This window comes from Alosa pseudoharengus, unplaced genomic scaffold (genome assembly GCF_046254945.1).
Source record: "Alosa pseudoharengus isolate Yale_2024_CS ecotype anadromous, Long Island Sound unplaced genomic scaffold, YU_APseudo_1.1 YU_APseudo_1.1_scf_16, whole genome shotgun sequence".
Lineage (NCBI taxonomy): Eukaryota > Metazoa > Chordata > Actinopteri > Clupeiformes > Clupeidae > Alosa > Alosa pseudoharengus.
In genome coordinates, this window is record NW_027468630.1 from 21,243,608 (window position 1) to 21,268,003 (window position 24,396).

At 41.5% G+C, this 24,396-nt stretch overlaps 1 protein-coding gene across 2 annotated transcripts in view; it reads left to right on the forward strand.

Moving 5' to 3' along the window:
* Positions 1–14,754: 14,754 nt before the first annotated feature.
* LOC143125727 (neuroplastin-like) overlaps positions 14,755–24,396 on the forward strand; it is a 42,781-nt gene continuing 33,139 nt past the window's right edge. For both annotated transcript variants that reach the window (XM_076287431.1, XM_076287432.1), the window contains exon 1: positions 14,755–15,097. In XM_076287431.1, the coding sequence (XP_076143546.1) occupies positions 15,022–15,097 (76 nt within the window). In that variant the 5' untranslated portion in view covers positions 14,755–15,021. The remainder of the gene's footprint in view (positions 15,098–24,396) is intronic.

The window sequence follows — 24,396 nt, forward strand, 5'->3', positions numbered from 1 at the left end:
TGACGCATTCAACCGCAATTTTGATTACACCTGCTTTTAACAGGCGCAAGTTTTTCACCGCAAAACAGACATGCGCTGTTTTCATACATATGGCGGAATACCTAATCAATGCTATTGGCACTTGTCGTCTCCTGTGTTTGCGCGATACTCCCACTTTCCCCTGACCCTCCTTTGAATGCATGCATGACACGGAAAAGCGCAAATAGCCATTTGCAGCTCCCACGACAGGCAGTCTACGCTTTTTCCTCAGTGCGGCCTGTTTGTACATACCTCGCCATGCTTTTACGTGCACTTTGCGAATGAAATATGCCTGATGTGGGCACAAAAACATACATCTGGCCCTGTCTCCTTTTTTCATCCGCTTTCTCTGGGTGTGTCTTACTTCTCTCCTTTGTATCCCTTATTCTCTCTCTCTCTATTTATCTCTTTGGCTGTGGAGAACATGTGTGTGTGTGTGTGTGTGTGTCTTTGTGTGTGTGTGTTAATGTGTGTGTGTGTGTTTCTGTGTGTGTGTGTGTCTGTGTGTGTGTATGTCTGTGTGTGTGTGTCTGTCTGTGTGTGTGTGTCTTTGTGTGTGTGTGTGTCTGTGTGTGTGTGTGTGTCTGTGTGTGTGTGTGTCTGTCTGTGTCTGTGTGTATGTCTCGCTCTGTGTGTGTGTGTCTGTGTGTGTGTGTGTGTGTGTCTGTGTCTGTGTGTGTGTGTGTGTCTGTGTCTTTGTGTCTATGTCTCTCTCTCTGTGTGTGTCTGTCTGTATGTGTGTGTGTCTGTCTGTGTCTGTGTGTGTGAGTGTGTTTGTGTCTCTGTGTGTGTGTGTGTGTGTGTGTCTTTGTGTGTATGTCTCTCTGTGTGTGTGTGTCTGTCTGTGTCTGTATGTGTGTGTGTGTGTGTGTGTCTGTGTCTTTGTGTGTGTGTGTGTGTGTCTGTGTGTGTGTGTGTTTGTGTGTGTGTGTATGTGTATGTGTGTGTGTGTGTGAGTTGAACATGACCGCAACCAACAGCCAAACCTTTGCCGCTGCAAACCCAAGCTAATACCTGAATAGGACGGTTACTCTTGGGTGGCGGGTGGGGGAGACATATCTGGGGGGAGACACACTGGGTAGGTTCAGAGTTCAGGTTCCATTCCCTCTCTCTTTCTCCCTGGTGATGTTGCTCAGTGGAGCAGAGACTCTGGCACAGACTGAGCAGTTAAGTTCGGAGTTTAGTTAGTGTCAGCTCTTACCATATAACTTACCATGTTAGTCAGTGAGTTAGCCACTAGAGAGGGTTTGTTCTTTTAAGTTTGTCAGTATCGCCAGAGACTTTCTAATGTGGAGACACAGCACTCAAAAAATACTCAATAGAAATGCATGGGGCTAGTTTGTCACGCCAATATGGCCGTTGTCTACACATATCCCACCCCTTCCTCGGCAAAACGTCGACATGTGAATACATTGAGCCAATCATGTGGTGTGATGTGAATACATTGAGCCAATCATATGGTGTGTTGTGAAGACATCGTGCCAATCATGTGTTGTGATCTCGCCGCTGGAGCAAGATTGGTGTCGTGAAGCCTTGCGCACGTGCAGTTCGACCCAAAGACTGTGCCCGATGAGTGCCCATAAAACGTTGGTATATGGCCGCCGAGTGGAGGGACTTGCCTAAAAGGACTTTGGTATCGCCCTTTGTGTTTAACAATAAAGTCAATTAAATGTTATATGTGTGTCCGACATCCATCACTGCTGCACAGAATTCAGGGTAAGGCCATGTGAACATGTCCCATTGACCTCCATTCATTTTGTCTATAGAACAGTAAAGGGAGAATCTTGAAAGTTGAATTCTGAGAAATGCCCAAGTTGCCTAAAGGGCAAACAAACAACTTTTACTTTGATAACCCTATATAACTTGTTAATGTATAAAAGTTCACTGTACTCAACATTTCCAGGTCAACTTTTGGCAATTAGACTAAAAATTGCAAATTTTTCAAAATTTCGCCAAAGTTCATGTGTTAGGTGGCACCCCTAAATCTCAATGGAATTACTCAAAACTGTGCAAAAGTCATTTTTATGTTAATTGGAACAAAATGCAATGCCAGCCAAATTGATATTTTGAAATTAAAATTTCCCATTCAAATTTGATGCACCCTAATATATATATATATATATATATATATATAATGTTTTGTATCATTTAAATTACAAAGTAATTTAGTTATAGAAAAACTATTTCTTAAGAAATACTGTTAATTTGATGCTGTTCAATTCATTTATAAATGGTGCACTGTCACTTTAAGACTTCTTTGCCAGCTCCACTCAAATAATAGCCTATAGCTAGTGCTGTGCCTATGGCTGTGCCCTCTCACAGTTTATAAATGGTCAGTAGTGGGAACTACTGTTGCCATTGCGATTTCCTTTTAAAAGTTTCTTATAAGGAGGTATCAATCAACAATGACAAGCCAGCTGGAACCTGAAGCGCTCTCTCCCTCTAGTGCACGCTCAAATGCGTTCCCAATTAAATGGAGTAGCATAACTTAGTTAGATCTGCTGAAATGGAGATACTATCGATGTAACAAGCTGTTTTGACATTGACATTGTAAACGTTCTTAAGAAGAGTGTAAAGCAGTTTGCCTAAAGTTAACCACGTCGTCGTCTATCGCTGGAAAAAAATAGCAAGCTGCCTATGATAATCTAATTAAATGCTCGGCAGGCCGGATTAAAGTGTGTGGCGGGATAAGATGTATAAATGTTGAGATGTGCATTCTCTTTGCCCTAAACATAGGCTATCATTTGTGCGCGAAGCATGTTTCAATCAAGACAGTACAAGCTATTTTTATTGTTGTAATATTGAATGATTTCATGTCAAAGCGTTGAAAAATTGTACACACAGGATTACGGCTGGCGACGCCACTGCAGACACACACTCACATACAGTACATTGTTATATTTACCCTGATGTACCAACCTTCACTAGCACTTGGTCACTTCCATGTTATGTTTGCAGAGATATAGCCTAACATAAATTACCAAACATCCTTTCCCAATTAAATCTTAGGCATATGGTTCATATACAAAATAGTTACCTCAGCAATGCTGTCGATGCCTCCGGCTGTACTACACTCTGAGGAAATGTTAACTCTCTCACCCTACACTCAGCTATACACTCCTTTATGAATTGAAGTACAAAGGTTAGCTGAGCTGAATGCACCTGAAAGGACAACCCCTGTGAACTTAGACACAGTGTCCCACAACCTCTTCTTTGCCCCTGGAAGAAACTACATGGCACTCAAAAGACAGAGAAAATGGAAAAGAAAGAAAATCTCCAAACAAGGCACTCAATGGGGTGCAAGTTTGGCGGCGATATATCCTGGTAGAAATGTGCTTTTCTTCCCGACCAGGCATATCCAGTTTCTTCCGTGGGAAGTTCGGGAAAAGCTATGTCAAGGCGGGGACTCTGAACTTGAAGAGACCTCTCTGGTGAAGTGAATTTGAATAAACCAATCGCATGGAACCAGCGTTAAATTCTGATCTATTTATTGGCAAATAAATGTCAACAACTCTTAAAGGTAAGAATGGCCTTAAAGGAATTATCCGGAGTAAAATGCACTTCAGATCGATTTCCGGATGATTGGGGGTACATACGTTGAGTTGACATCAAAATTATGTCATTCGGATGTGTTTTGAGAAAGTTCGATTGTACCGTTTTCAGTCACAACTCGTAGCCTGGAAGTGAGCGGGGCATTTTAATTGCGCCGCTACAAAACGCTATTTTTGTACCTCTTCTACAGTTCCAAACAACATAACACTTACGTGGTAGTGAGTAGAGGGTCCCTAAAGCCAAACCGAAGTATCCCGAGGTCTTTATGTGGTCGAATAGAGAGTCCAGAATGAATTTCATCAAGCCAGTACCTTTTCGGAAAATTTGCCATCTTTGCCGCCACCTTGAGGGGAAAGTCCGTAGGAGTCTTATTGCTGAGTGTGTTGTAACACGCTCTGGAAATTCACAATTTCGTCGCCATTTTTAAAAAAAAACAAAAAACATAGTCCAGTATTTCTTTCGAAATTGAAATGAAGTTGTATGGACTAGACTATGTTTTTTTTTTTTTAAACGGCGACGAAATTGTGAATTTCCAGAGCGTGTTACACAGCAATAAGACTCCTACGGACATTTCTGGAAAGGTACTGGCTTGATGAAATTCATTCTGGACTCTCTATTCGACCACATAAAGACCTCGGGATACTTCGGTTTGGCTTTAGGGACCCTCTACTCACTACCACGTAAGTGTTATGTTGTTTGGAACTGTAGAAGAGGTATAAAAATAGCATTTTGTAGCGGCGCAATTGAAATGCCCCGCTCACTTCCAGGCTACGAGTTGTGACTGAAAACGGTACAATCGAACTTTCTCAAAACACATCCGAATGACATAATTTTGATGTCAACTCAACGTATGTACCCCCAATCATCCGGAAATCGATCTAAAGTGCATTTTACTCCGGATAATTCCTTTAATATGAATAGCCAAATACGCAATATTGGCTGCAAATAGACCTCTGAAGTTTGCCTACAAAAAAGCTTTCATCTTTGCCCATAAAAGGAAATCTTGTGATTTTCTTGTGAAAATAACATGGGGATTTTGAATGGATACTGTGACCTTCAGTACATTTTGACGGCAAACTTTGCTTTTTGCTACCCCAGACCTAACTTGCAGTGCAACTTGCTATAGGTATTTAGCTTCAATTAACACCCAGATCTCCTTACAGTGCCCTTCAGAATTATTGGCACTTTTAGACATACATATTTTCAAAAACAACACGTTGCCCACAATTATTGGCACCCCTAGAAAATCTTACATACAAAATGTAACAGACGCATTTTCCCATTTAATTTCAACTTTAAGTTAATCAGTGCCTATGTACTTTAAGAAGTAGTTCATGACTTTATTTTTCACTAAAGTATGATAAAGTGACACAGAGGCTAAATCCCTGAGTAATTTTTCAACATTGGAAAGACAAGAAAATACACAAAATTTAAATAAAAAGAAAGTGTGAGGACATTTGTAAGTGAGAAAATGGCTATAAAAACTAGGCCTACTTTGTTGAAAATGCCCATATTTAAAACAATAATTAAAAGGTTTTTATCAACTGAAATGTGGCAAACATGATTAAACAAAGATTATCTTTCCCCCACGCACAGTATGGAGGATGGTAAGAAAATCTATAAGAACCAGAAAAAGGTATCATCTTAGGATCACCCAAAAAATCTTCAAAAGTGACCTCACTGCTAAATTTTCCAGTCATTTAATTACAAATGTAAACAGCAGGAGTTACTAAATGGTACAGTGACTTTGTCTGGAAGTGTGGTCAGATTAAATGAAAATTGCACTCTTTGGCAAGAAACACTTGTTTGTTTGCCGTACATAGAACAATGACTATAAAAGAATTCCATGCCTAATGAGAATTATGGTAGAGGGGCTGTGATATTGTGTGGCTGTTTTTAGTTCCCAAAGGCCTTGGGAACCTTTTTAAGGGACATGGTATCATAAACCCCAAGAAAAACCTGAAAATTTTTAAAGAAAATCTGTCAAATCTGCCAAGACACTAAAATGGATCATGATTGGATCATTCACCTGATGATTGGTCATGTGCATCATGTGTATCATGACCAATCATCAGATCAGTGAACCAAAAAAAATGTCAAACTTTGTCCATTGCCATCTCAGCAGTGGTGTAGTCTACATCAGTGGCGGCCGGTGGTTAAAAAAATAATGGAGGAAGGAATGTCCGCTTGATTGGTGTTAGTGGCAATATGTGAATAGATGTAGGCCACCTACCCCGGCACATTTATAGCAGCAGTACTATGTAGCATTTTAACTGGCAATGTTGTGCAATAAGTCACTTTGGATAATAGTGCTAAATTAATAAATGTAAATGTAAATAAATGTAAATTTAGGTCTGGGAAGTCAGGGAAGATATGTAGGTCTAGTTATGAAATACAGTTTTCCAGATGTGCAAAATTATGAAAAGTCTGGAGGTTTTGCTCAATGTAATACATTTGCAGAAAAGTCTTTAACACTAAAAATAGACACTTGTTTTATAAAACCATGTAACTATTTACCATTAAAAAATAGACCTTAAATGTGGTTATTTGTAACATGCTATTGTTTTTAAAGCCAAATCGCTATAATTTAAAGACAGGTTGTAAGCTAGGTGAGAATTTATACTCAAAAGGCAAATGTTACTGAAGACGTCATTACAGGAATGCATCATGGTCTGAAACATTCATTAACAATGTTACCATAGAAAGATACAGTTAGTAACAATAACATATTAACAACAAGAACATTATTTAACAATTGTTTAGTTAAGGCATAACTTGGATGATTATAGCAACGCATAACTATCCAAAAATGTTTTAGCCTCCTATCACCAAATGAACTGTCCACGTTTGTGACAGGCCAGCAGCTCTAGGCCATAGACATATACACTAGATGTCGCCTTGACTACTGCTGTTCATTGGAACGAATGCGTCAATCGAGACGCCATCTTGCTTCAGTGATCCACTTCTCTATAATGCATTAGCGTCAATCTGGGCAAAGATCTAGCGAAAATAAAATCACCATAAATCGTCAAAATCTCAAGCAATTATCTAGTTTTTTGGGTTGTTCCAACTGACAGGCATGTATTTATGGTTGAGTCTAGAGAAAACTAAGCTTAAGACGATAATAAAGATACATTTTACCCGTCTAGCCCCATAGACTCCCATTCATTCTGCACTAGCTAGCGGCGGCCCCTAGAGGAACAATGAGTAAACTGCAACCAGGTTCGATACAATGAAAGTAAACAGGCTCTTCTAGACAGGCTCTGGTTGAGGCCACATACCCCTCGTCTCGTTTACTCATGTAAATTGTAATCTCACCAGAAGTTGTAGATCTGTAGAACATTTACCTCTGCTACTACATAGGCCAGTCGTTACTTTTATAATCATGGGTCAGTGCCATGGGCAAACGAGATGTAGCTGAATTCATAAATGACAAAGCCATGAGAAAGGTGATTTTCTTACGTTTCAACAACAAAGAAGCCGATCTGCCATCATTGTGAGAAGTTCCCAAATTTGTCGCTAATCGCTAAAAAGGTTTTCTATCGCTGGGGATGGCCAAACGTTGCTAAATAGGTAACGCTGACAATACAGGAGAACTAGTTTAGCGCTTCACATCCCTGTACAAAGATGGCGGCGGTGTTGACGCATGCTGAGAAGCAGAAGGCGACATCTAGTGTATATATCTATGGCTCTAGGCTATAGCTGATTGTTTTCTGTGCTAACGTTACCAGTTAGCCATTTGTCATACTATGTAGCATTCAGCAGCCTACACTAGCCTTACCATCTTTTTTTGGAATAGGAATTTTTGGAACTGGTCTTCCTGCTTTGATCCTAACCTTCGCACTGTATTTGAAAGTATAAAAGATGGATATTGTCCTCTGATTCCATTGTACTGTTTATTTCACGAGCAAAAAACAAGCTTTCCGTTCAACACAAGATTCTTAGCTGTATGACTGCAGATAACGTTCTTGCACCGTTGCCGCTAAAAACAGCACCCCCTATCGCAATTGAAAATTACTGTACGGAGGAGCTTCCTCCCTTGGCCATTGAAAACGACGTGATTCACGAGCCGCTGGGGTCAGAGCCGTTTATAATGGACTTCAATGAGGGGCTTGAGGAGGAAGCTCCTCCATACAGTAATTTTCAATTGCGATAGGGGGTGCTGTTGGCATTTTGACCTAGGGGAACGATTTTGTTCATTCAAAGTGTTAAAAATAGTAATATTAACAGTAATCTATCAGATTAGTAATTCACTTTATATATTTTTTATTTTTCTCTGAAATTTTAGGGAGGGTGTTCCTCCCTTTCCTCAATGAAGGAGCCTCCTAGGCTACATGATATGCAGGTCTATGCAGTATACCCACTTAAAAAGCATCACCATCTCAGTATACCCACTTAAAATAGGCAAGGATAGGTATTAACATTTGGGGTTGATCACAGCACTACAGCTAACTAGACTACATGACAGGATACCCACTAAAGCTAACTATACTACACCACTGCATCTCAGTCCCCTGATCTAAACTGTGGGGTGAGTCAAAGAAGGAGAATGCAAGTGTGGACCTTGCTTTGTATTCTCCAACTTTATGGGGTGTCATAGGAAAATATTACATGCTGTTTTACTGGCAAAGGGAGGCTTTTAAGAAGGTATTGCACACAGAGGTGCCAATAATTGTGAGCGGTGTGTTTTTGTTAAAAAATATTTATTTCTTTATGAGATTTTTGTTTTTCTCCAAATAAATTTGTTTCCCTTCAAGGTTGGATTTTTCTATACCTGTTTTTAGTCAACTTTAGCAGAGCATAACTCTCGAGGGTACTGTATATTTTGGTCCTTTTTTGAACTTCAGAGGTCTATAGCCTATCATTAACACGTCTTGGCAGGGAGGTTAAAACAGTAGGTAGCAGCCATTGGATCCAAAAGAAAAAGCCTCGACTGATGCATAAGGTGTCTTTTATTTAGGTTGCCAAACCAGCATGACGTTCAACTTTAATCCATCATCACCTGTCATTGTATCATTAAAGTAATTTGATGATAGTGATGTCATTGTATCATTAAATTAATTTGGTGAATTGATATTTGGAGTTCAGAGAGGTTTCAGTTCATTATTCAAATATGCTATTTCAGTGTGACAGTCGTTAAGTAAATAGGCCTACCAAACTGTAAAATGTAAATCAGGTTTATAGGCCAAGTATACTTGGAACAAGGAATTTGGTCTCTGCATTTTTCCCATCCGTGAATTAGTGAAGATACAGAGCACACACAGTGAGGTGAAGCACACACTAACCCGGAGCAGTGAGCTGCCTTGCTACATTAGTGCTCGGGGAACAGTGAGGGGTTAGGTGCTTTGCTCAAGGGCACTACAACCGTGGATGTGGGCATGGGAGAGCAACCACTTCCCCCGTCCACATTTTTCCTACTGGTCGGGGATCAAACTGACAACCCTTTGGTTTCAAGCCCGAAGCCCTAACCAGTAGGCCACGGCTGCCCCAAATTGACAACAGCTTAAGTTCATGAGAACTCAGATTCAAACCTGAGTCTCATTATTGGTCTTATTATTGTAGGCTGCTTGCTGTTGCTCCTGCTTTATTAGTAGCCTATATCTCCGCCCTCTGTTTCCAATATAAGATAGCCTACCATTTTGCTAGTATATAGGCTAATGTGCAAACAATTTCATTTTTGCAAGTTCCAAATATGTATGGAGCTATTGTTTGCCGAAAACTGGAACATCAAAGTGTGTGGCACCCAAACTTAAATCAGGTATAGTTGTGTAATTTCTCTTCAAACTGTGATCTTAGCCCAACAGTTTTGAAGCACTATGATCCAAGGGTATATGGCTTCTTTGTTAGATCTGAAAAAATATATAACAGTGCCATCTAGTGGCTTTTTGAGGGTATGGTAGAGGTGGAACATGGATTTGACATACTGACATGTACCAACAGCCTACCTAACCACCATAGTTTATTAGATGTATTACATCACACACTGTAGTCCATATCATACAGCAGGACCTGTCCTTAAACCTGGGTATATACCTTGATAGCATCTATTACTTGCTGTTGGGACACAATTGTCATTGGTCTGTAAAAAAGTACTTAATTCTTGAATTATTTACTTTTAATCTCTGTGTTCTTTACTGACTCTGTTGACTCTGTTTACTGACTCTGTTGACTTCACTGAACACATTTGCTTTTGTAATTATATCTTGAGTGTCCAGAATGCCCTGAGACTGCAGTGAATTCTGGATCGCTGTGTAGTTTTTTACCTCTCTGTTTTAGAGTACTGCAATAAACACAGTTGTGACGGAGTGGGATTAATTGCATTATGTGCTGTGAATACCAAACAAAGAAACAATATAGAGTCACATATTGCATCTCTGTTTAACAGTATGTACTTTCACTCTACTGCAACATCATACTTCTTTTCATGTTCTGGATACAGTCAAATTGAGGAGTTACTGATCACTTTCAATGTTAATATTAAAACTTTATTTATTCCATAACAAATAACTATGGGGCTTTTAAATTGTTGTATGCTTTATATCTCAATGCAAGAGATATCTCCATGTGATTTTTGACCCTCATTAAAAATCTTTTTTGTCAATCACAAAAGGAGTATCACCAAGTGACACCAACATGACTTACAGTAAAGACTCAAGAAGACATGAATGCTCAGTGACATATTTATGTTGTCTACAATACAGTCAGGCTCTGTTAAAGCAATATTATGCAATAATTTGCCACTTTTTGAAGTTTGGTTTTATCAGGCAACTAGGTATCATCTTCAAATTGAAGTTGATGGTATATGGTCATGTGACATGTCATTACCTCCAGCTATCTAGGATCTGCACTATGCAGTTCTGTGTTTCAGGCTGAAAAACACCAGATTTCACAGCACAATTTTGCCGACTATATAGCCGAAATACACCAGTTAGCATGTTAGGAAGCTTAGGCAGTGCCAATAATGAGTTTTGGATTCCTCTTATAGGCACATAGCTCACTAGTTTTAAACAAAAACTCCCATTGTGATATCTTAAGAGTAGGATCTACATTTCTGCAAAAGGTTGATTAGCTGGAAATTTGTAGTGCTCAGCCCTAAATATTATATTATCTGGAGCCAAAACTTTGAACATCAGTGCACACAGGGAATGGACACACACGGCGAATGTATAGCAAAAAGTTAATTGGATTACGATAGCACACTTTGCATTTAAGGGTGTGCCCAATTTTCTTGACTATGAAAATAAATAACACATCTTCATTTATGAGTGAACTTGAACTATTCATTTGAATAGCAGTTTGGCAGCTATTCCTTTAAATAGCTTGGATTCTGTGCCATTGAAGCAATTTCCATCTAGTTAATAACATTTACAACTTCCTTTTGAAGAAACCAATACCTGTTTCTTGGAGAGGCTAGATCAAGGCTCCATTGATCAATGAAATGAATTGGGTCTTGCCAACAGACCAAACCAACACAGTTATCATTTGGTCAATTTATGACAAGAAACCTAGTCAGATATTTACCTCCCCAGACACACACAATCACATATACTTTTATATAATAAAATACCAGCTTATTTTTGTAGGCAACCAAACTAGAAGATGTGAACCAATGACAACTATAGAGAAATTCCACTATTCAATGTTCACATACAAAACATTAATAAATCAACATAGTTTACTGCACTGGCTGAGTAGAGATGAACTGTAGCTCAGCGAAATCTTTTATAATGTTCAATGTTGCATTTATATTTTGTTCAGTATGATTTTGGTATACAATGCTTGCGTGCTTTTCATATACAACTCATCAGCAGCTGACAGCAATGCGAATTTTAATGCTATAACAACTAAAAGGTATAAAACAAACACACAAGTAACTCCCGACGAAAATACTTTGGCCTGTAAAAAGTCTATATATTATAAAAAGTTGCTATCAGATTTTTTTATATATAAAAAATGAAGATGTCCTGCAGACAAATCTGTCAGATATTATGAGGTCATAAAAATGTATATAAAGTATTCCATGAGGAAAAAAGAACTTATTTACAGGGATGGTGTTTCTTAAAGTCCTACGGTAGTAGGCTAGTCTCCCGCTGTTCAGACCAAAGCGGAGAGTTGTGCAATGGAGGCTTCAATGTCCACATTCATGACGTCCGCGTCCTTCGTGAACTCAAGCTGCACATCGTCATCTCCGCTACGCCGCTGGAATCCTGTGTGTCCAGCTCCTGTTGGCAGCTCTCTCTAATCACATACACTACTAGTCCCACACAGATGAAAATGAGAAGAGCTATGCCTATAACCTGAATGTGCGGAAGACAGAGAATAGAGAAGTATTACAATTATTCCATGCAGCACACGTTTAGTATTCAATATCATTTCACCCGATAAAGTGGATAGAAAACATGTGATGACAGACTGAAAAAAAAAGATCTCGCGCGCACAGCGGAAATGTACGGCGATGGAGCCATCCAGTTTGCCCCCAGCCGTTACCTTCACCACGCGTCCTCACCTGAGAAACAACAAATAACTGCTGCGAGCGAAGCATCAGTTCTTGCGGCGTGACGTCGTCCCCGTTCGTGGGTTCACACCATTTTTGCGGAGCCGCTTTGTCAACGATGACAAACCTGCCCTTCCAGTCCGTCATTGCGCACGCAAAGTACTGCCCGTCGAGGAAGAGCAGAATCAGCCACACGATCGCCGGGACGAAGCTGGAGAGAGATATTGTCTTGCGACACCAAGTATCACATCTGCATCCTTGAATAATCAGCATCAACGTAAAGGCCATTACGGCGGGGATGATGAAGAAAGCTGAAGAAAACACTCCATTCCATTTGGGATTGCAAGGACACTCAAACTCCAGCTCCACCAACTTTTCTAGTCCCATAAGTATGAAGCCGAAGGCCACATTTGAAACAAGAGGACTGTTGCTAAGTTCATTCTTCAGTCTTGTAAGCCATTGTTGTCTACTTCCCATACTAAACACACCTCAGAATAATAATAGTTGTAATGGTCAAAATTCCAAAAGAGGGAGCACCGTTGTGAACACATTGGCAAAAGTTTGGTGATGCGTGACTAACTCTGATCCCGGGGAAAGTTTTTTCCCCGCAGGCAAACTGCCACACTTCCATTCCTATTGGTTTTAAACAAACGAGGGTGTGCCATCGGCCACAGGATTTGTCCAAATAATTGGCTCCCAGAAGGTGGCAGGTGGGGCCTTGATTTAAATGTATTTTTCATGGACGTGTTTTAGAGAGGGCAGGAAAGTGGAGGGAAAGTTAGTTTGTTCTGTCATTGGGTGATAATAATGGGTCATCTTATGTTGTTGTCTCTTGTGGATGTGTACATTATTTACCTGAGCTATTTTAGGAGTTTTTGTTTTAGTTGAAAATATTTTTTAAGCTATGAAATTAATACTAAAGCGACTATACAGTGAGACAAAGCTATGTGTTTTAACACCTGAAGCTGAAGAAAACTAACAAAGTAAGCATATATAGTGTGGCAACCTTGACATTCAAAACAAAAACACGTACATTACTCTGAAGGTTTGATGTTGCATGATTAAAGTCTAGGTGTTATATAACACTCTGTAAGCGGTCTATACCTGTCTATATAGCTGCGTGTCCACAATTCAAGATGTTCCATAATTGCATCAAGGAGGCTGGTGGAGGCTAAACGCAAGTAATCGCACCTCTCAAAATAGTTTTAGTTCACCAATTGCAACATTTAACATTCAAAAATCACATTATCCACATTCACAATATGTACACTCATCAACACTCTATTAATAGCCTACCACTACTAGCATTGTTATAAACATTTGACAATAACCTCCACCATCATCAAACATGTTCTCAATGCCTTTTCAAAAAATCCGATAACGCATAGCCCAGTCCACCTTACTGTGATCACAACATTCATACCCACCTCTTTTTTACCACTACTCCCTGATCAAGGACTAGTTCATCTGTAATGATTCCTTATTCATGGGGAATGAAGATGATTGCAGAAACATGTTTCATGTCTTTTCAGAACTTCCCAAAAGTAGCCTTTTCATGTCGTCATCTGTGTATCCAAAATGGAACACATGGAATAGACATATTGGAAACACAGACCACGGTTAGAGTTGCCTAAAAGGATGTCAACAACAATGGTGGATGAAAATAAAATACAATTTATTTTACAAGCCCCAATAATTATTTTACAATTACCAATATCAGTGTGTATCCGTAATCTGTGTAGGCATTACCATGATATATGAAACAACCAGTGTTCTAATCCAGCGTTATGTTATATGCAGGACAACACTAAACGACTGCATTCAGAAGTTAGTTCTTCAGAATGTTGTTATAGGCTGTATACTTTACTTTAATATAGCTGCCTTGCAGAAATGGGAAACAACAGACCTTCAGAGAATCACCATGCGATGGCGGCAGAATCTCTTACGACAGAGGAGATCCATCGGATTATCGGAGGCCATGTTGGGACCGCAGGTGTCAAGGGCCGTTTCATCCATAATAGTGCAGCTCATGCAGAATAAATGCTCATTTTCCCTTTAATAATTAAATTGGATAAACAGGGTGGGATTAATTCATCTGTATAATTTATCTTTGCTATCATAGTAACTATCATAGTCATTGCCACTAAATTTGTCTTTTTGTTCTTCTGTTACACGCCAATAAACGTCGAATATGTTAGGATCCTGTGTAGAGAACACATGTGATACTTAATTGACACACTTTACAGTTGTCATTTTGTGTAAGGATTGCAGTGCTTGTTTGAATTACAGCGCATGCTAATAGGCAAATAACCATGTAGGTTGTACTGGACTCACATGAAACGCGTGTGAGTGGATTTAATCACAGTCATAGGGTGCCTGGCCGCACACATTGCACCTGCCAAATGGTTTAAGAAATAGTGACTCATGATCAAACGTTTATGCCAGGAGAAAATAGAAACAGCTCGACATTTTGACCAATCAGTTTATGTATGCGTAATTTCAGTCTGTTCATGGGTTTCTGAGATTTCCATGCAGCGGTAGACTACAAACAACCCGAGTGTTGGTCGTGTGTGGATGTGTTTCGCTGCTGCGCAGTACAACACGCAGCATTGATCAGCCTGAGCCAATGTTGTGGATGCACGCACTGGCATCGAAGGATCGCTACTCTGAAATCCGATGAAGGAGAATACTCCGCCTGTGGCCCTTCATCGGCATCTCTCGGCCACTGGGCTTGCAATAAACATTCCAAAGCTGCCTTTGACACCAAAGAATCATCATTGCATTTTTTAAGAACGCTGTCGTGATTGACCAGAGGAGACCAAAACCTACCACTACGCATTCCGATTTTTTATTGCCTGCTTGGGGGCTACCTGCAACTGTCACCCTCTATTTCTGCTGTCAATAGATTTCAACCAGCATCTCTTTTGACCATCGGTTACCCAGAACGAGACTCAAGCATGCACCTCAATGCAGTGTTGCTGGCGGTGGTCCTTTTTGGAAACTTAATGCTGCAGTACGCCTCGGCTCAAAACGGTAAGAATAAAGATGCCACCGTGGCCAGGACACTCGACTAGACCACGGATGTCGCTGTGGCTTGTTAATCGTCTTTAGGAATCATGATGGTTTGAGAAGATGTGGCTCGTGAGGGGTCGGCTTGTGGAGGACATAGAAACCATTATTGTTTCATTATATATTTGTCCCGTAATTTATTTTTTCGCCCTGTCGATTTTTAATGGTAGACTTTATGTCAAGCGGAGCGGAGTTGACAAGCGCGTTAAATGAACTGTGAGGGTTTCACGGTGTGCAACTTACTTACACTACTTAAATATTTAAAGAAGCCCCTTTCAGTGATTGACTATAGACCGCTTACATATTACATCATAACGAACGAATATCAGTGGCACTACTTAATTTCGTTGTGTAGCTTTATTGAATCTCCTTACAAACATAGGTGTTTTGATGACCAATTTTGCATTTTGTCTATGTTACCTTGGAATCAAGGGGTCGTGTCCTGGCGTAGGCATGGCTTACAATGGAGGCGGACTGCCCTGAAGAATGTGGTGGAAGGGGGAGATGCACGCACGCACGTTCATGTTCTGCGGGACTTCCTTTGCGCGTATTAACTAATGACCTACCCGGCCTTTGTATGTCCGTGCGCCCGACCTCTAGGGGGTTGCGCCATGCGCCCGTCTGCCTCTTGATTTTACTCTGTGATAGTCAAGACATATTGCTATTAGCATGGGAGTGTTGTTATGCGAAAAGCAAGTGCATAATCGGCGACTGCAGCAACTAGTTGAAAAACAATTACGTACGTATCAGGTCAATCTCAAGATATGACAACAAAAGCCAGTGTTATGTGATATGCACAGGTGGAATGATACACATGTTTTGTTTGCTCCCCAAATGTCACTGTTTGGATTGGTTTAGAAAGAGTATTGCCTTTGAGAAACAATAACATCCTATCTACCTAATCTTCACCATAAGAAACAAGTACATACCAGTACACATCTCCTAAAAAATCACAGGTGACAAGTCATTGATTTGCCACTTTTTGAGGTGCTTTTATAGATTTTGCATCATCTTCAAATTCATTTAGTCGGTATACGGTCTTCTGAATGGCAGTTCAACACTCTAGCCACCAATGCTGTGCAATATGTAGTACATGATATTGACAACCTAATTACCAAAAAGACACTAGCATACTCGATACTCGCAAGCTTTCATCAGTGCTGACTGTAGTCTTTACTGTGAAGGTCTTCATACTGTATGGTCTTTAGGTACAAATCATATTTGCCAAAACTTCTTATGTCTTGCTGTCTTGCAGTAGAGTTCAGTAGTGTTTGCCCACACCCCAGGGAACTTATATCAATAATGTTAAATCCAAATGCATTCCATAACTGTGTAATGGTTAATCTAAGACATGCCAATCACGGGCACTTAGTCACGCTGTGCATGATGGATATATTGTAGGACAGCGGTTGATTGCCTTGCCACAGTCATCTTTATTCATCTGCACCCAGAAACTGAGTTAATGGTGCAACGATAAATATGAGAAGGAAGCAACCAGTCTCAGGCCACATCCGATTTCTTCTCTTATCTTTCTCCTTATGCCTGTATATTGGCCCATCAGGGCACTATCTCAGCTATCATGACAAGAGGAAATTACACTGTTTCCTGCACTTCAAATGCCCTTTTGGGGACACTATAAACAGGAGTTAGACTTGAACACAATAAGCTGTAAGTGACCAAGTGGTACCTGTTAATTCCATATCTGGACAAGTTGTCAAAAGTCTTAATTTCTACAGGTGTAGCCTAGACATGCATGGCATACACAGCTTTTATTATAAATCATTAGCTACTGTGTTTGTTATGTGGTCGTGTAGAGGTCAATGTTTAACAGAGGTTTGGAGTAAACATTAATTCCTGTTCCCTTAAGAGACAGGTGCTAGCAGTAGGAAAAGCATTCGTGGGTGGCATTCTTGCTAGCATACCAGTCTTTGCATGTGCCAGCATTAAGAAGTAGATTGCATTACCCATTGCAGCCATAATTTTTTCTTATCCAAAAGAAAAAGTCAGATATGAGCTAGTAATCATACACACTGTAGTGGCACTATAGGTAGAGACAACATATACTCCTCCCTTCCGAGGGCCTGAAACATGGTGTTGATGAAGAGGGGTTGTTAATGCCTCAGTGCGAGACACTTTCTTTAGTAAGAACATGAGAGCCTCTGATTGCCAACACTGGATGGACAGCTAGCCCCTAGGGAGATGTGGTTTGTTAAATTTGATGGACTGCAATGAGTGAATGAGTATTTTCTTATTTTCTTAATGAGTGAGTTAGTATTTTTTCACTCATTCATTAACTCACTCAATCACTCACTCATCACTTAATTGACTCTCATTTCCCCACTCTCTCTCTCTGTTACACACACACACACACACACACACACACACACGCACAGACACACACACTGATAGATGACACACACACTGATAGACTCTGCAAGATGACACACACACTGATAGACTCTGCAAGATGGAAAGGAATAGCAATGATGTCCTCTGCTACTATGTATTGAATAGCTACTTATGTGTACTGTATGCAAGGTTAAGGTTAAGTTTAGCATCAAAGAATGTTTATCCAGATGACAATAGTATTATTTGTTACTTAATTGTAGTGCATTGTAAGAAGGGCCCTTAATATGGAGTGGACAAGGCATATCTTTCATCATCAGTGCTTCACAGTTAAAGGAGAAATCCGGCAAGTTTTCACATAGAACATAGTACTGTCAGTCCAAAACACCCGAAAACTCGGTTTTACCTAGCTCAAGTTGCTACAGCCAGCAGTTAAAGGGACACCAGGCAACGTTTTCGTGTTAATTAATCATCTTCGTAAGTCGGTATATGGTTAAATGACTGGCTGTAGCAACTCGAGCTAGGTAAAACAGATTGTTTTAGTTTTTTCCGTACCGACAGTACCGGATGACCTTGAGAAATGGAGATCTATGTGAAAACTCGCCGGATTTCTACTTTAATATGGAGCACACTAGTAAGGCTCTGCTGTTAGCTTGTTCTTTGTGGGCTCCTTGACTAGTATGTGAGAAATGGGGCGACCCATGAGAGTCAGGCCACATGCTTTGAGGGGTGCAGCCATGGAGTCCACTGCCGAGTCTGCTAAACCCTCTATTGTTTGGCAAAGCCCAACAGTACACATTCCAAGCTGTCCTCTGAGTCCTGCAGGCTTTGTCCAAAGCCATGGCCAGCTAGTAGCCACCGGCCCACATGGACGGCACAGCGGACCTGGCATCTGAACAATCTGTGAAGTTCTGTCAATCTTGTGCCTCGAATCAGGTGGTGTTAAGTAGTATTTTACAACTCTCTAAGTGGCTTGAGAGACAGGGAGGGTGCAGTAGAGACATTGGCCATATTGTGAGAGACGTGTGTTGGAATCTGTGGAATTATTTTCGCCTTGCACCCCTCTGGGTGAGGGACAGGGTTAGCGAAGGGAGTGATGATTTAGCAGTCTTTAGCTCAGATAGTCTACAGTTTGATCCTGGTTAGATTGGAAAGGAGATCTTAGGCCATGTGATATAGGATGTTATAGACAACATTTGCTAACTATCACAAAAGCCACAAACTACAAAAATGCAGTCAATTCATCGGCCAGTTCATGTGAACAGTTTAAGGCAGATGAGTGACACTTGACCCAACAGATTCTTCTCTTATGATGTGTCTGTGTGGAGGTGGAAAAACAGGGAGATTATCGCAATTACTCAAACTTCCACCTTTTCTATTTTCGAGGCGGTCTGAATGACAGTGACTATCACCCTGTTGATCAACTTTCCAAATGTGTAGCCCCTTTCATTCTATGCCATAGATTCTATCCCGTTCTGTCAGCCGCCTGTCGTTAGCCGTGTGCAATTGTTGCGTCACTTGTCGTGTGTGTTGGCCTTAAGGTAGCAGCCATATTGTGTTAGGACCCCAGCGAAAGCGGGCCGTGGAAAATGATTATTCAGAGTGTGCTCCCCAACAGGCCGAGGCCACAGGGCGTTCACTCTGCCTGATAGTGGCAGAACTGTAAATAGCAGTGGGCTGCTCTGCCGTGCCGTGCGTTTCTATTTTTAGCATGTGACACACACACACACACACACACACACACACACACACACACACACAAACATACTCACACACACACACACAGCACAGAATGTTGGCTTTAATGTCCTTTTGTGAAAGTGAGTCCATTTACAGTTAATGGCTCACACGGATGGCCTCCCCTTGCTCTCCTATGGCATGGCGATAGATTCCTCCACAAAGGCGTGTGTGTGTGTGTGTGTGTGTGTGTGTGTGTGTGTGTGTGTGTGTGTGTGTGTGTGTTGGGGGAGGGGGGTGGGATGAAAATATAAGAAAGAAAAGAAAAGCCAACTGTTTCCCCCTCTCCCTGCATACCAAACAGCTGGGAATCGTCCAACCTGACGAAGGCCCATATGGAGCAGCATCGTGTCTGGTCCTCCTCCTCCGGAGCCTGAGAGCCCCTCTCTGCTCTGCTCGAGCCCTGAGTCCTCCACAGCGCTCCGAGAATAGATCCGCATCTTCTTCTCTGCTTGCTGCTCGTCGTCTCCGAGTGCAGCTGCCTCCTCTGCCCACATCCGCGTTGAAATGTGACAGACATCCACTCGATATGCCAACCTGCAACTTGAACTGAGTCATTCACTGACTGGCACAGTAGGAGGGAGACAAACCTCAACACTCGGTGAAGGAAATTTAGTCTCAAGAAAATATAGGAGACAGTCCCAGAATGTAAGGGAGGAAAAAGCAGGTCTCCTTTCCTGTGCAGCTTCAGTAGAGAGCAAAATAAGAAGCACAGTTGATTGATGTTAGCTGCAGCCTTACTTGTCACAGGTGCAGTTATTCTCAGGGCTGTGTTGGGGTGGTTCATTTTTCAGTGCGGGATTGTAGCCACAGGTAAAGATCAGTTCGCTCTTGAGCACAATGTAGCATTTTCTTCAAATGCATGTTTTTATCCCCTGCAATGGCCAGGTAGAAAGAGCGCCACCCCCCACCCCCCCACTGTCTTCAAATAGACTTTGTTCCTATGTGATATAATGTAGTGAAGACATTGTGTTGCCTTAAGGCTGTGAAATTGCCCAGTCAAGGGAACTCAAATATCCATTTGCATTTGCATGGAACTATTAACTCAGATGGTTTGAAAATCAGATTGTCTTGAATTTAATTTTCATTCATGCCATTGTCTGAAGTAATCATCAAGCAATGAAATGAATGTGTCTGCCCCTTCTCTCTGCTGTATGCTGTGTGGTCTTGGGTAGGTTTTTGGAGATAGGACTGCACCTCACTGCCATTGCCATTGCCTCATTGTATTCACCGGCCTTGCCTTGGCATCACACTCACCTCACCCTCATATCGCACCCACCCAGTGATGAATGAGGGGGTAATATTTGCCCATGAAGTAGGCTTAGTGCAGCTGATCCTGTGAATAGGTCTGCTGAGATTTTAATCTCATTAAGTGGCCGGCTCTCTCCTCCGTGACCTGTGTGATGACGGTGTCAAAGTCACATATTAAATGTGCATGTCACCCTCAGTTAGCCGAACACACTCCCTCCACAGCTGCTGGGAGGCATTCCTTCCCAATGTCTGGTTCAACCATGGGAGTTAGGTTAGCTAACACAGACATATTCAAACAGAGGGGAGGATCTGGTAAGAATATCTCTATATAGAAGGGATAGGGGCTTATAGTTTTAATAAATGAGTGCCGGTTTTTAAGCACTTTAAGGGCCTTTTCTGGTTTGTTTTGGATGAACTAGAGTGGGTCTATCTATCTATCTATCTATCTATCTACAGTATCTATCTATCTATCTATATCTCTATCTATCTCAACATCTACACAGCTGTAATAGTCCCCTGTACTAGTGAAATGGCATTTGCTCTCTATTGACAAGCTTGTGTGATATTGGTGTGTGTGTGTGTGTGTGTGTGTGTGTGTGTGTGTGTGTGTGTGTGTGTGTACACTTCCTGTAATGCTAGCAGCTCGTTCAGCAGGAAGGCTGGGGATATTTAGCTCTCCTTATGTCCCTGCCTAGCCCTCTCTGGCTGCGGATGTTGTCATGTTAAGTGGGTATTAGATGTCTGTAGTGTTATTACAATAAGTATCATAACTTGTTACAGAGAACGACGTGTTTTCCAGCCTCGACTGCTCTTTGCACGACTGGTATGCAAATGTGCTGCTTAAGTTTTAAAATATGTGCATTTATGAGGATAACCCCAAGTGACAAGGACATCCCCGTTTACCGCATACACACACACGCGTGCCCTGAGCAATTCACCTACATCACACCCACACACAGACACGCACGCACACACACACACACACACACACACACACACACTCACACACACACTCACACTCACATTAGCCTTCAATCCCCTTCACAATTGGCAAGTATCCAAATGTGCTGAGGAAATCACCCACAGTACAACTCTCTCAAACAGACACACACACACACACACACAGCCTTCAGTCTCCCCTGAAAACTGGCAAGTATCCATACATTCATAGGAAATCACATACACTCTCTCTCTTTCTCTGTCTCTTCTCCATCTCTCTCTTCTTCTTTCTCTCTCTGTCTGCATCACACACACACACACACACACACACACACACACAAACACATGCACATGAGCACAATTATTTCCACAATCCTTCTGAATATTGGCAAATATCCATTATTTTCAGAGGAAATCACCTAAAGTATCCCCCTCCTCTCTCTCTCTCTCTCTCTCATTCTCTCTCTCTCTCTTACACACACACACACACACACACATACACAAACACACACACACCCCTCCCCGAAGTGTGCGGTCTGGTTGGACCTGGCTGCCGTCTCTGGTTGTTGCAGTTGTAGGGCTGGGCCCCTGGTCCCTGTTGGCTGGCAGCGGAGGGGCCGATATATTTTGGATGATGAATGCTGTGTTCCTGGGACCCATGGGGAGTCCCCGTGTCCTCGTCTCTGTCCTGGAAACACTCCCGGGACTCCCGGTTAGAGGATGACATGGCTGATCCACTTCCCCGGACTAGCTCAGACACACATAGGGCTGGCTGCACAATTTGGGATACAGTTAGAATCTCTATTTTCTTGCTTGGAATTGAGATCACGATTCTCCCTCATGATTTTATGCATTTGGTTATTGCAGATAGCCTCGAGAAGGAAACAATAGAAATGTGACGATGCCAGATATAGGATTAGTACATAAACTTTGGACAACAGAAAGGGAATGCTCTTGGTTTACAGTAAGCTTACTGTAAATGCAGCAGCTTCTTGAATCTGACACTTGAGCATAAAAAACAGACCAACTTCATATTTAGTAGTTATGTATGATGTATGTTATGTATGTTGTTTTATACTGTATAAATGACTTATGTAAAATAAATGAAAGGTATATAATTAAAATAAAAACAAAAATGGACAGATAACATATAGGATAGCAACAGATAGGACAGCAAGATATGTATATGAGCTTAGTAGCAGACATAATATTTTGGCAAGAAAGACTCAACCATAAGATGGTTCTCAAAGTTATGGTTCAGAGACCCTACTGAGAACCTCATTATGGTTCTCAGTAGGGTCTCTGAGCCAGAACTCCTGTTCCAACATACTTCCTGTTCCAAATATTCTACCAGCATCCCTGGGTCTCCAGAGGGGAAGTCCTCTGATGGTTGATACCTGCTGCATTTGAGAATCTCATTCTCTCAAAGCCCTAATCTGGGTTTACTCCTAATAGTGTCCCCTTACCCTGTGTAGCCATTGGTCACATGCTGTAGTAGGGTGTTATCTCTGATTAGAGGGAATCTGATTTGTTGGGAATGAAGATAAGCATGTGATAGAGGAGTGGTAGAGAGATAGAGAGAGAGAAGAAGAGAGCAGGTTACTGTGTGAGGAGGGATGATATTGGGGTCTTATTCCCTGTATTTCGGTAAAAAAAAGAAAAGACGTTGTCGGCTTCCTCTCAGAAAGAGATGAGAGAAGGAGGAAGTGCTTAGATGTGCGTTGTGCTGATACTCAGTCGGCTTGGCTTTTAGTGCGTTTGGAGGAATGTGGAGGTTAAGGCCAGGGTAGGTCTGATCTCTAAGTCTCAGAGCACACACACACACACACACACACACACACACACACACACACACACACACACACACACACATTCGCACACACACTCACTCACACACACACACACTCATTCACACACACACACACATGCCAAGAGACTTCAGAAACACACACACACACACACACACACACACACACACACACACACACACACACACACACAAAAAGATAGACAGGGCCTTAAAGTTGCCCTGGAGGCCGGTCTGATTTATTAGAATCTCAGAGGTTCAAATTTGGCATGAGATGAGAAAGAGTAAAACATGGAAATACTATTTTTATCTCCTCACAAAAGCCGGAATCAGAGGTCATATTGCTCTTGGTCCGTTTCTTTGTCCATTCTCCTTCTCTCTTCCTTTCCTCTCTCTTTGCATCTTACTTTCTTTCTCCCCTCTTTTTCTTCACTCTATTCTTCTCCCCTCTCTTTTTCTCAGTCTCTTTCTTTGACCCTTCATCTCTCCCCATCTTTTTCACTCGGGTTCTTTCTTTCTCCCTCCCCTGTCTCTCTCTCTCTCTCTCTCTCTCTCTCTCTCTCTCTCTCTCTTTCTCTCTCTCTTTCTCACACTGGTACCATTGTTATGCTTTTGACAGAGCCTCATGAATAACATTCTAAAAATTAATGGGCTGAGGCTCTGGAGAAGCCATCGAGCCAGTAAAGTGACAACACCCATGGCAGTGTTTCATTATGGAGCTGGAGAGCATCCAGACATTTGCAGTCAAATAGATAGAAATGATAAGTTCTCAAACGCCCCTTATGTCACTGAGCATTATCACAACAGCATGAATGACAAATTGTTCAAAAAAATGGCTAGGTGTCACTTAAGGGTACTCCCACTTCGAGCAAAACCATTATTAGAGTCGGGCCTGCTTGTTTATTTACTTGAAGGGCGCAGCCATTTTTTATGTGTGTGTGTGTGTGTGTGTGTGTATGTGTGTGTGTGTGTGTGTGTGTGTGTGTGTGTGTGTGTGTGTGTGTGTGTGTGTGTGTTGCACTTTATGAACCACTGTTGTTTGTGCCAGAGGATTCAGGCAGTAGCATGGCTCAGGCAATGTGACTTGAAGGGCAGGGACAGCACTGTTTGCATGCATGGCAGACCGTATGTAAAACTGGGTCAGCTATTTTTTACCCTGTCTTCCCGGAGTGATGTTTTAAAT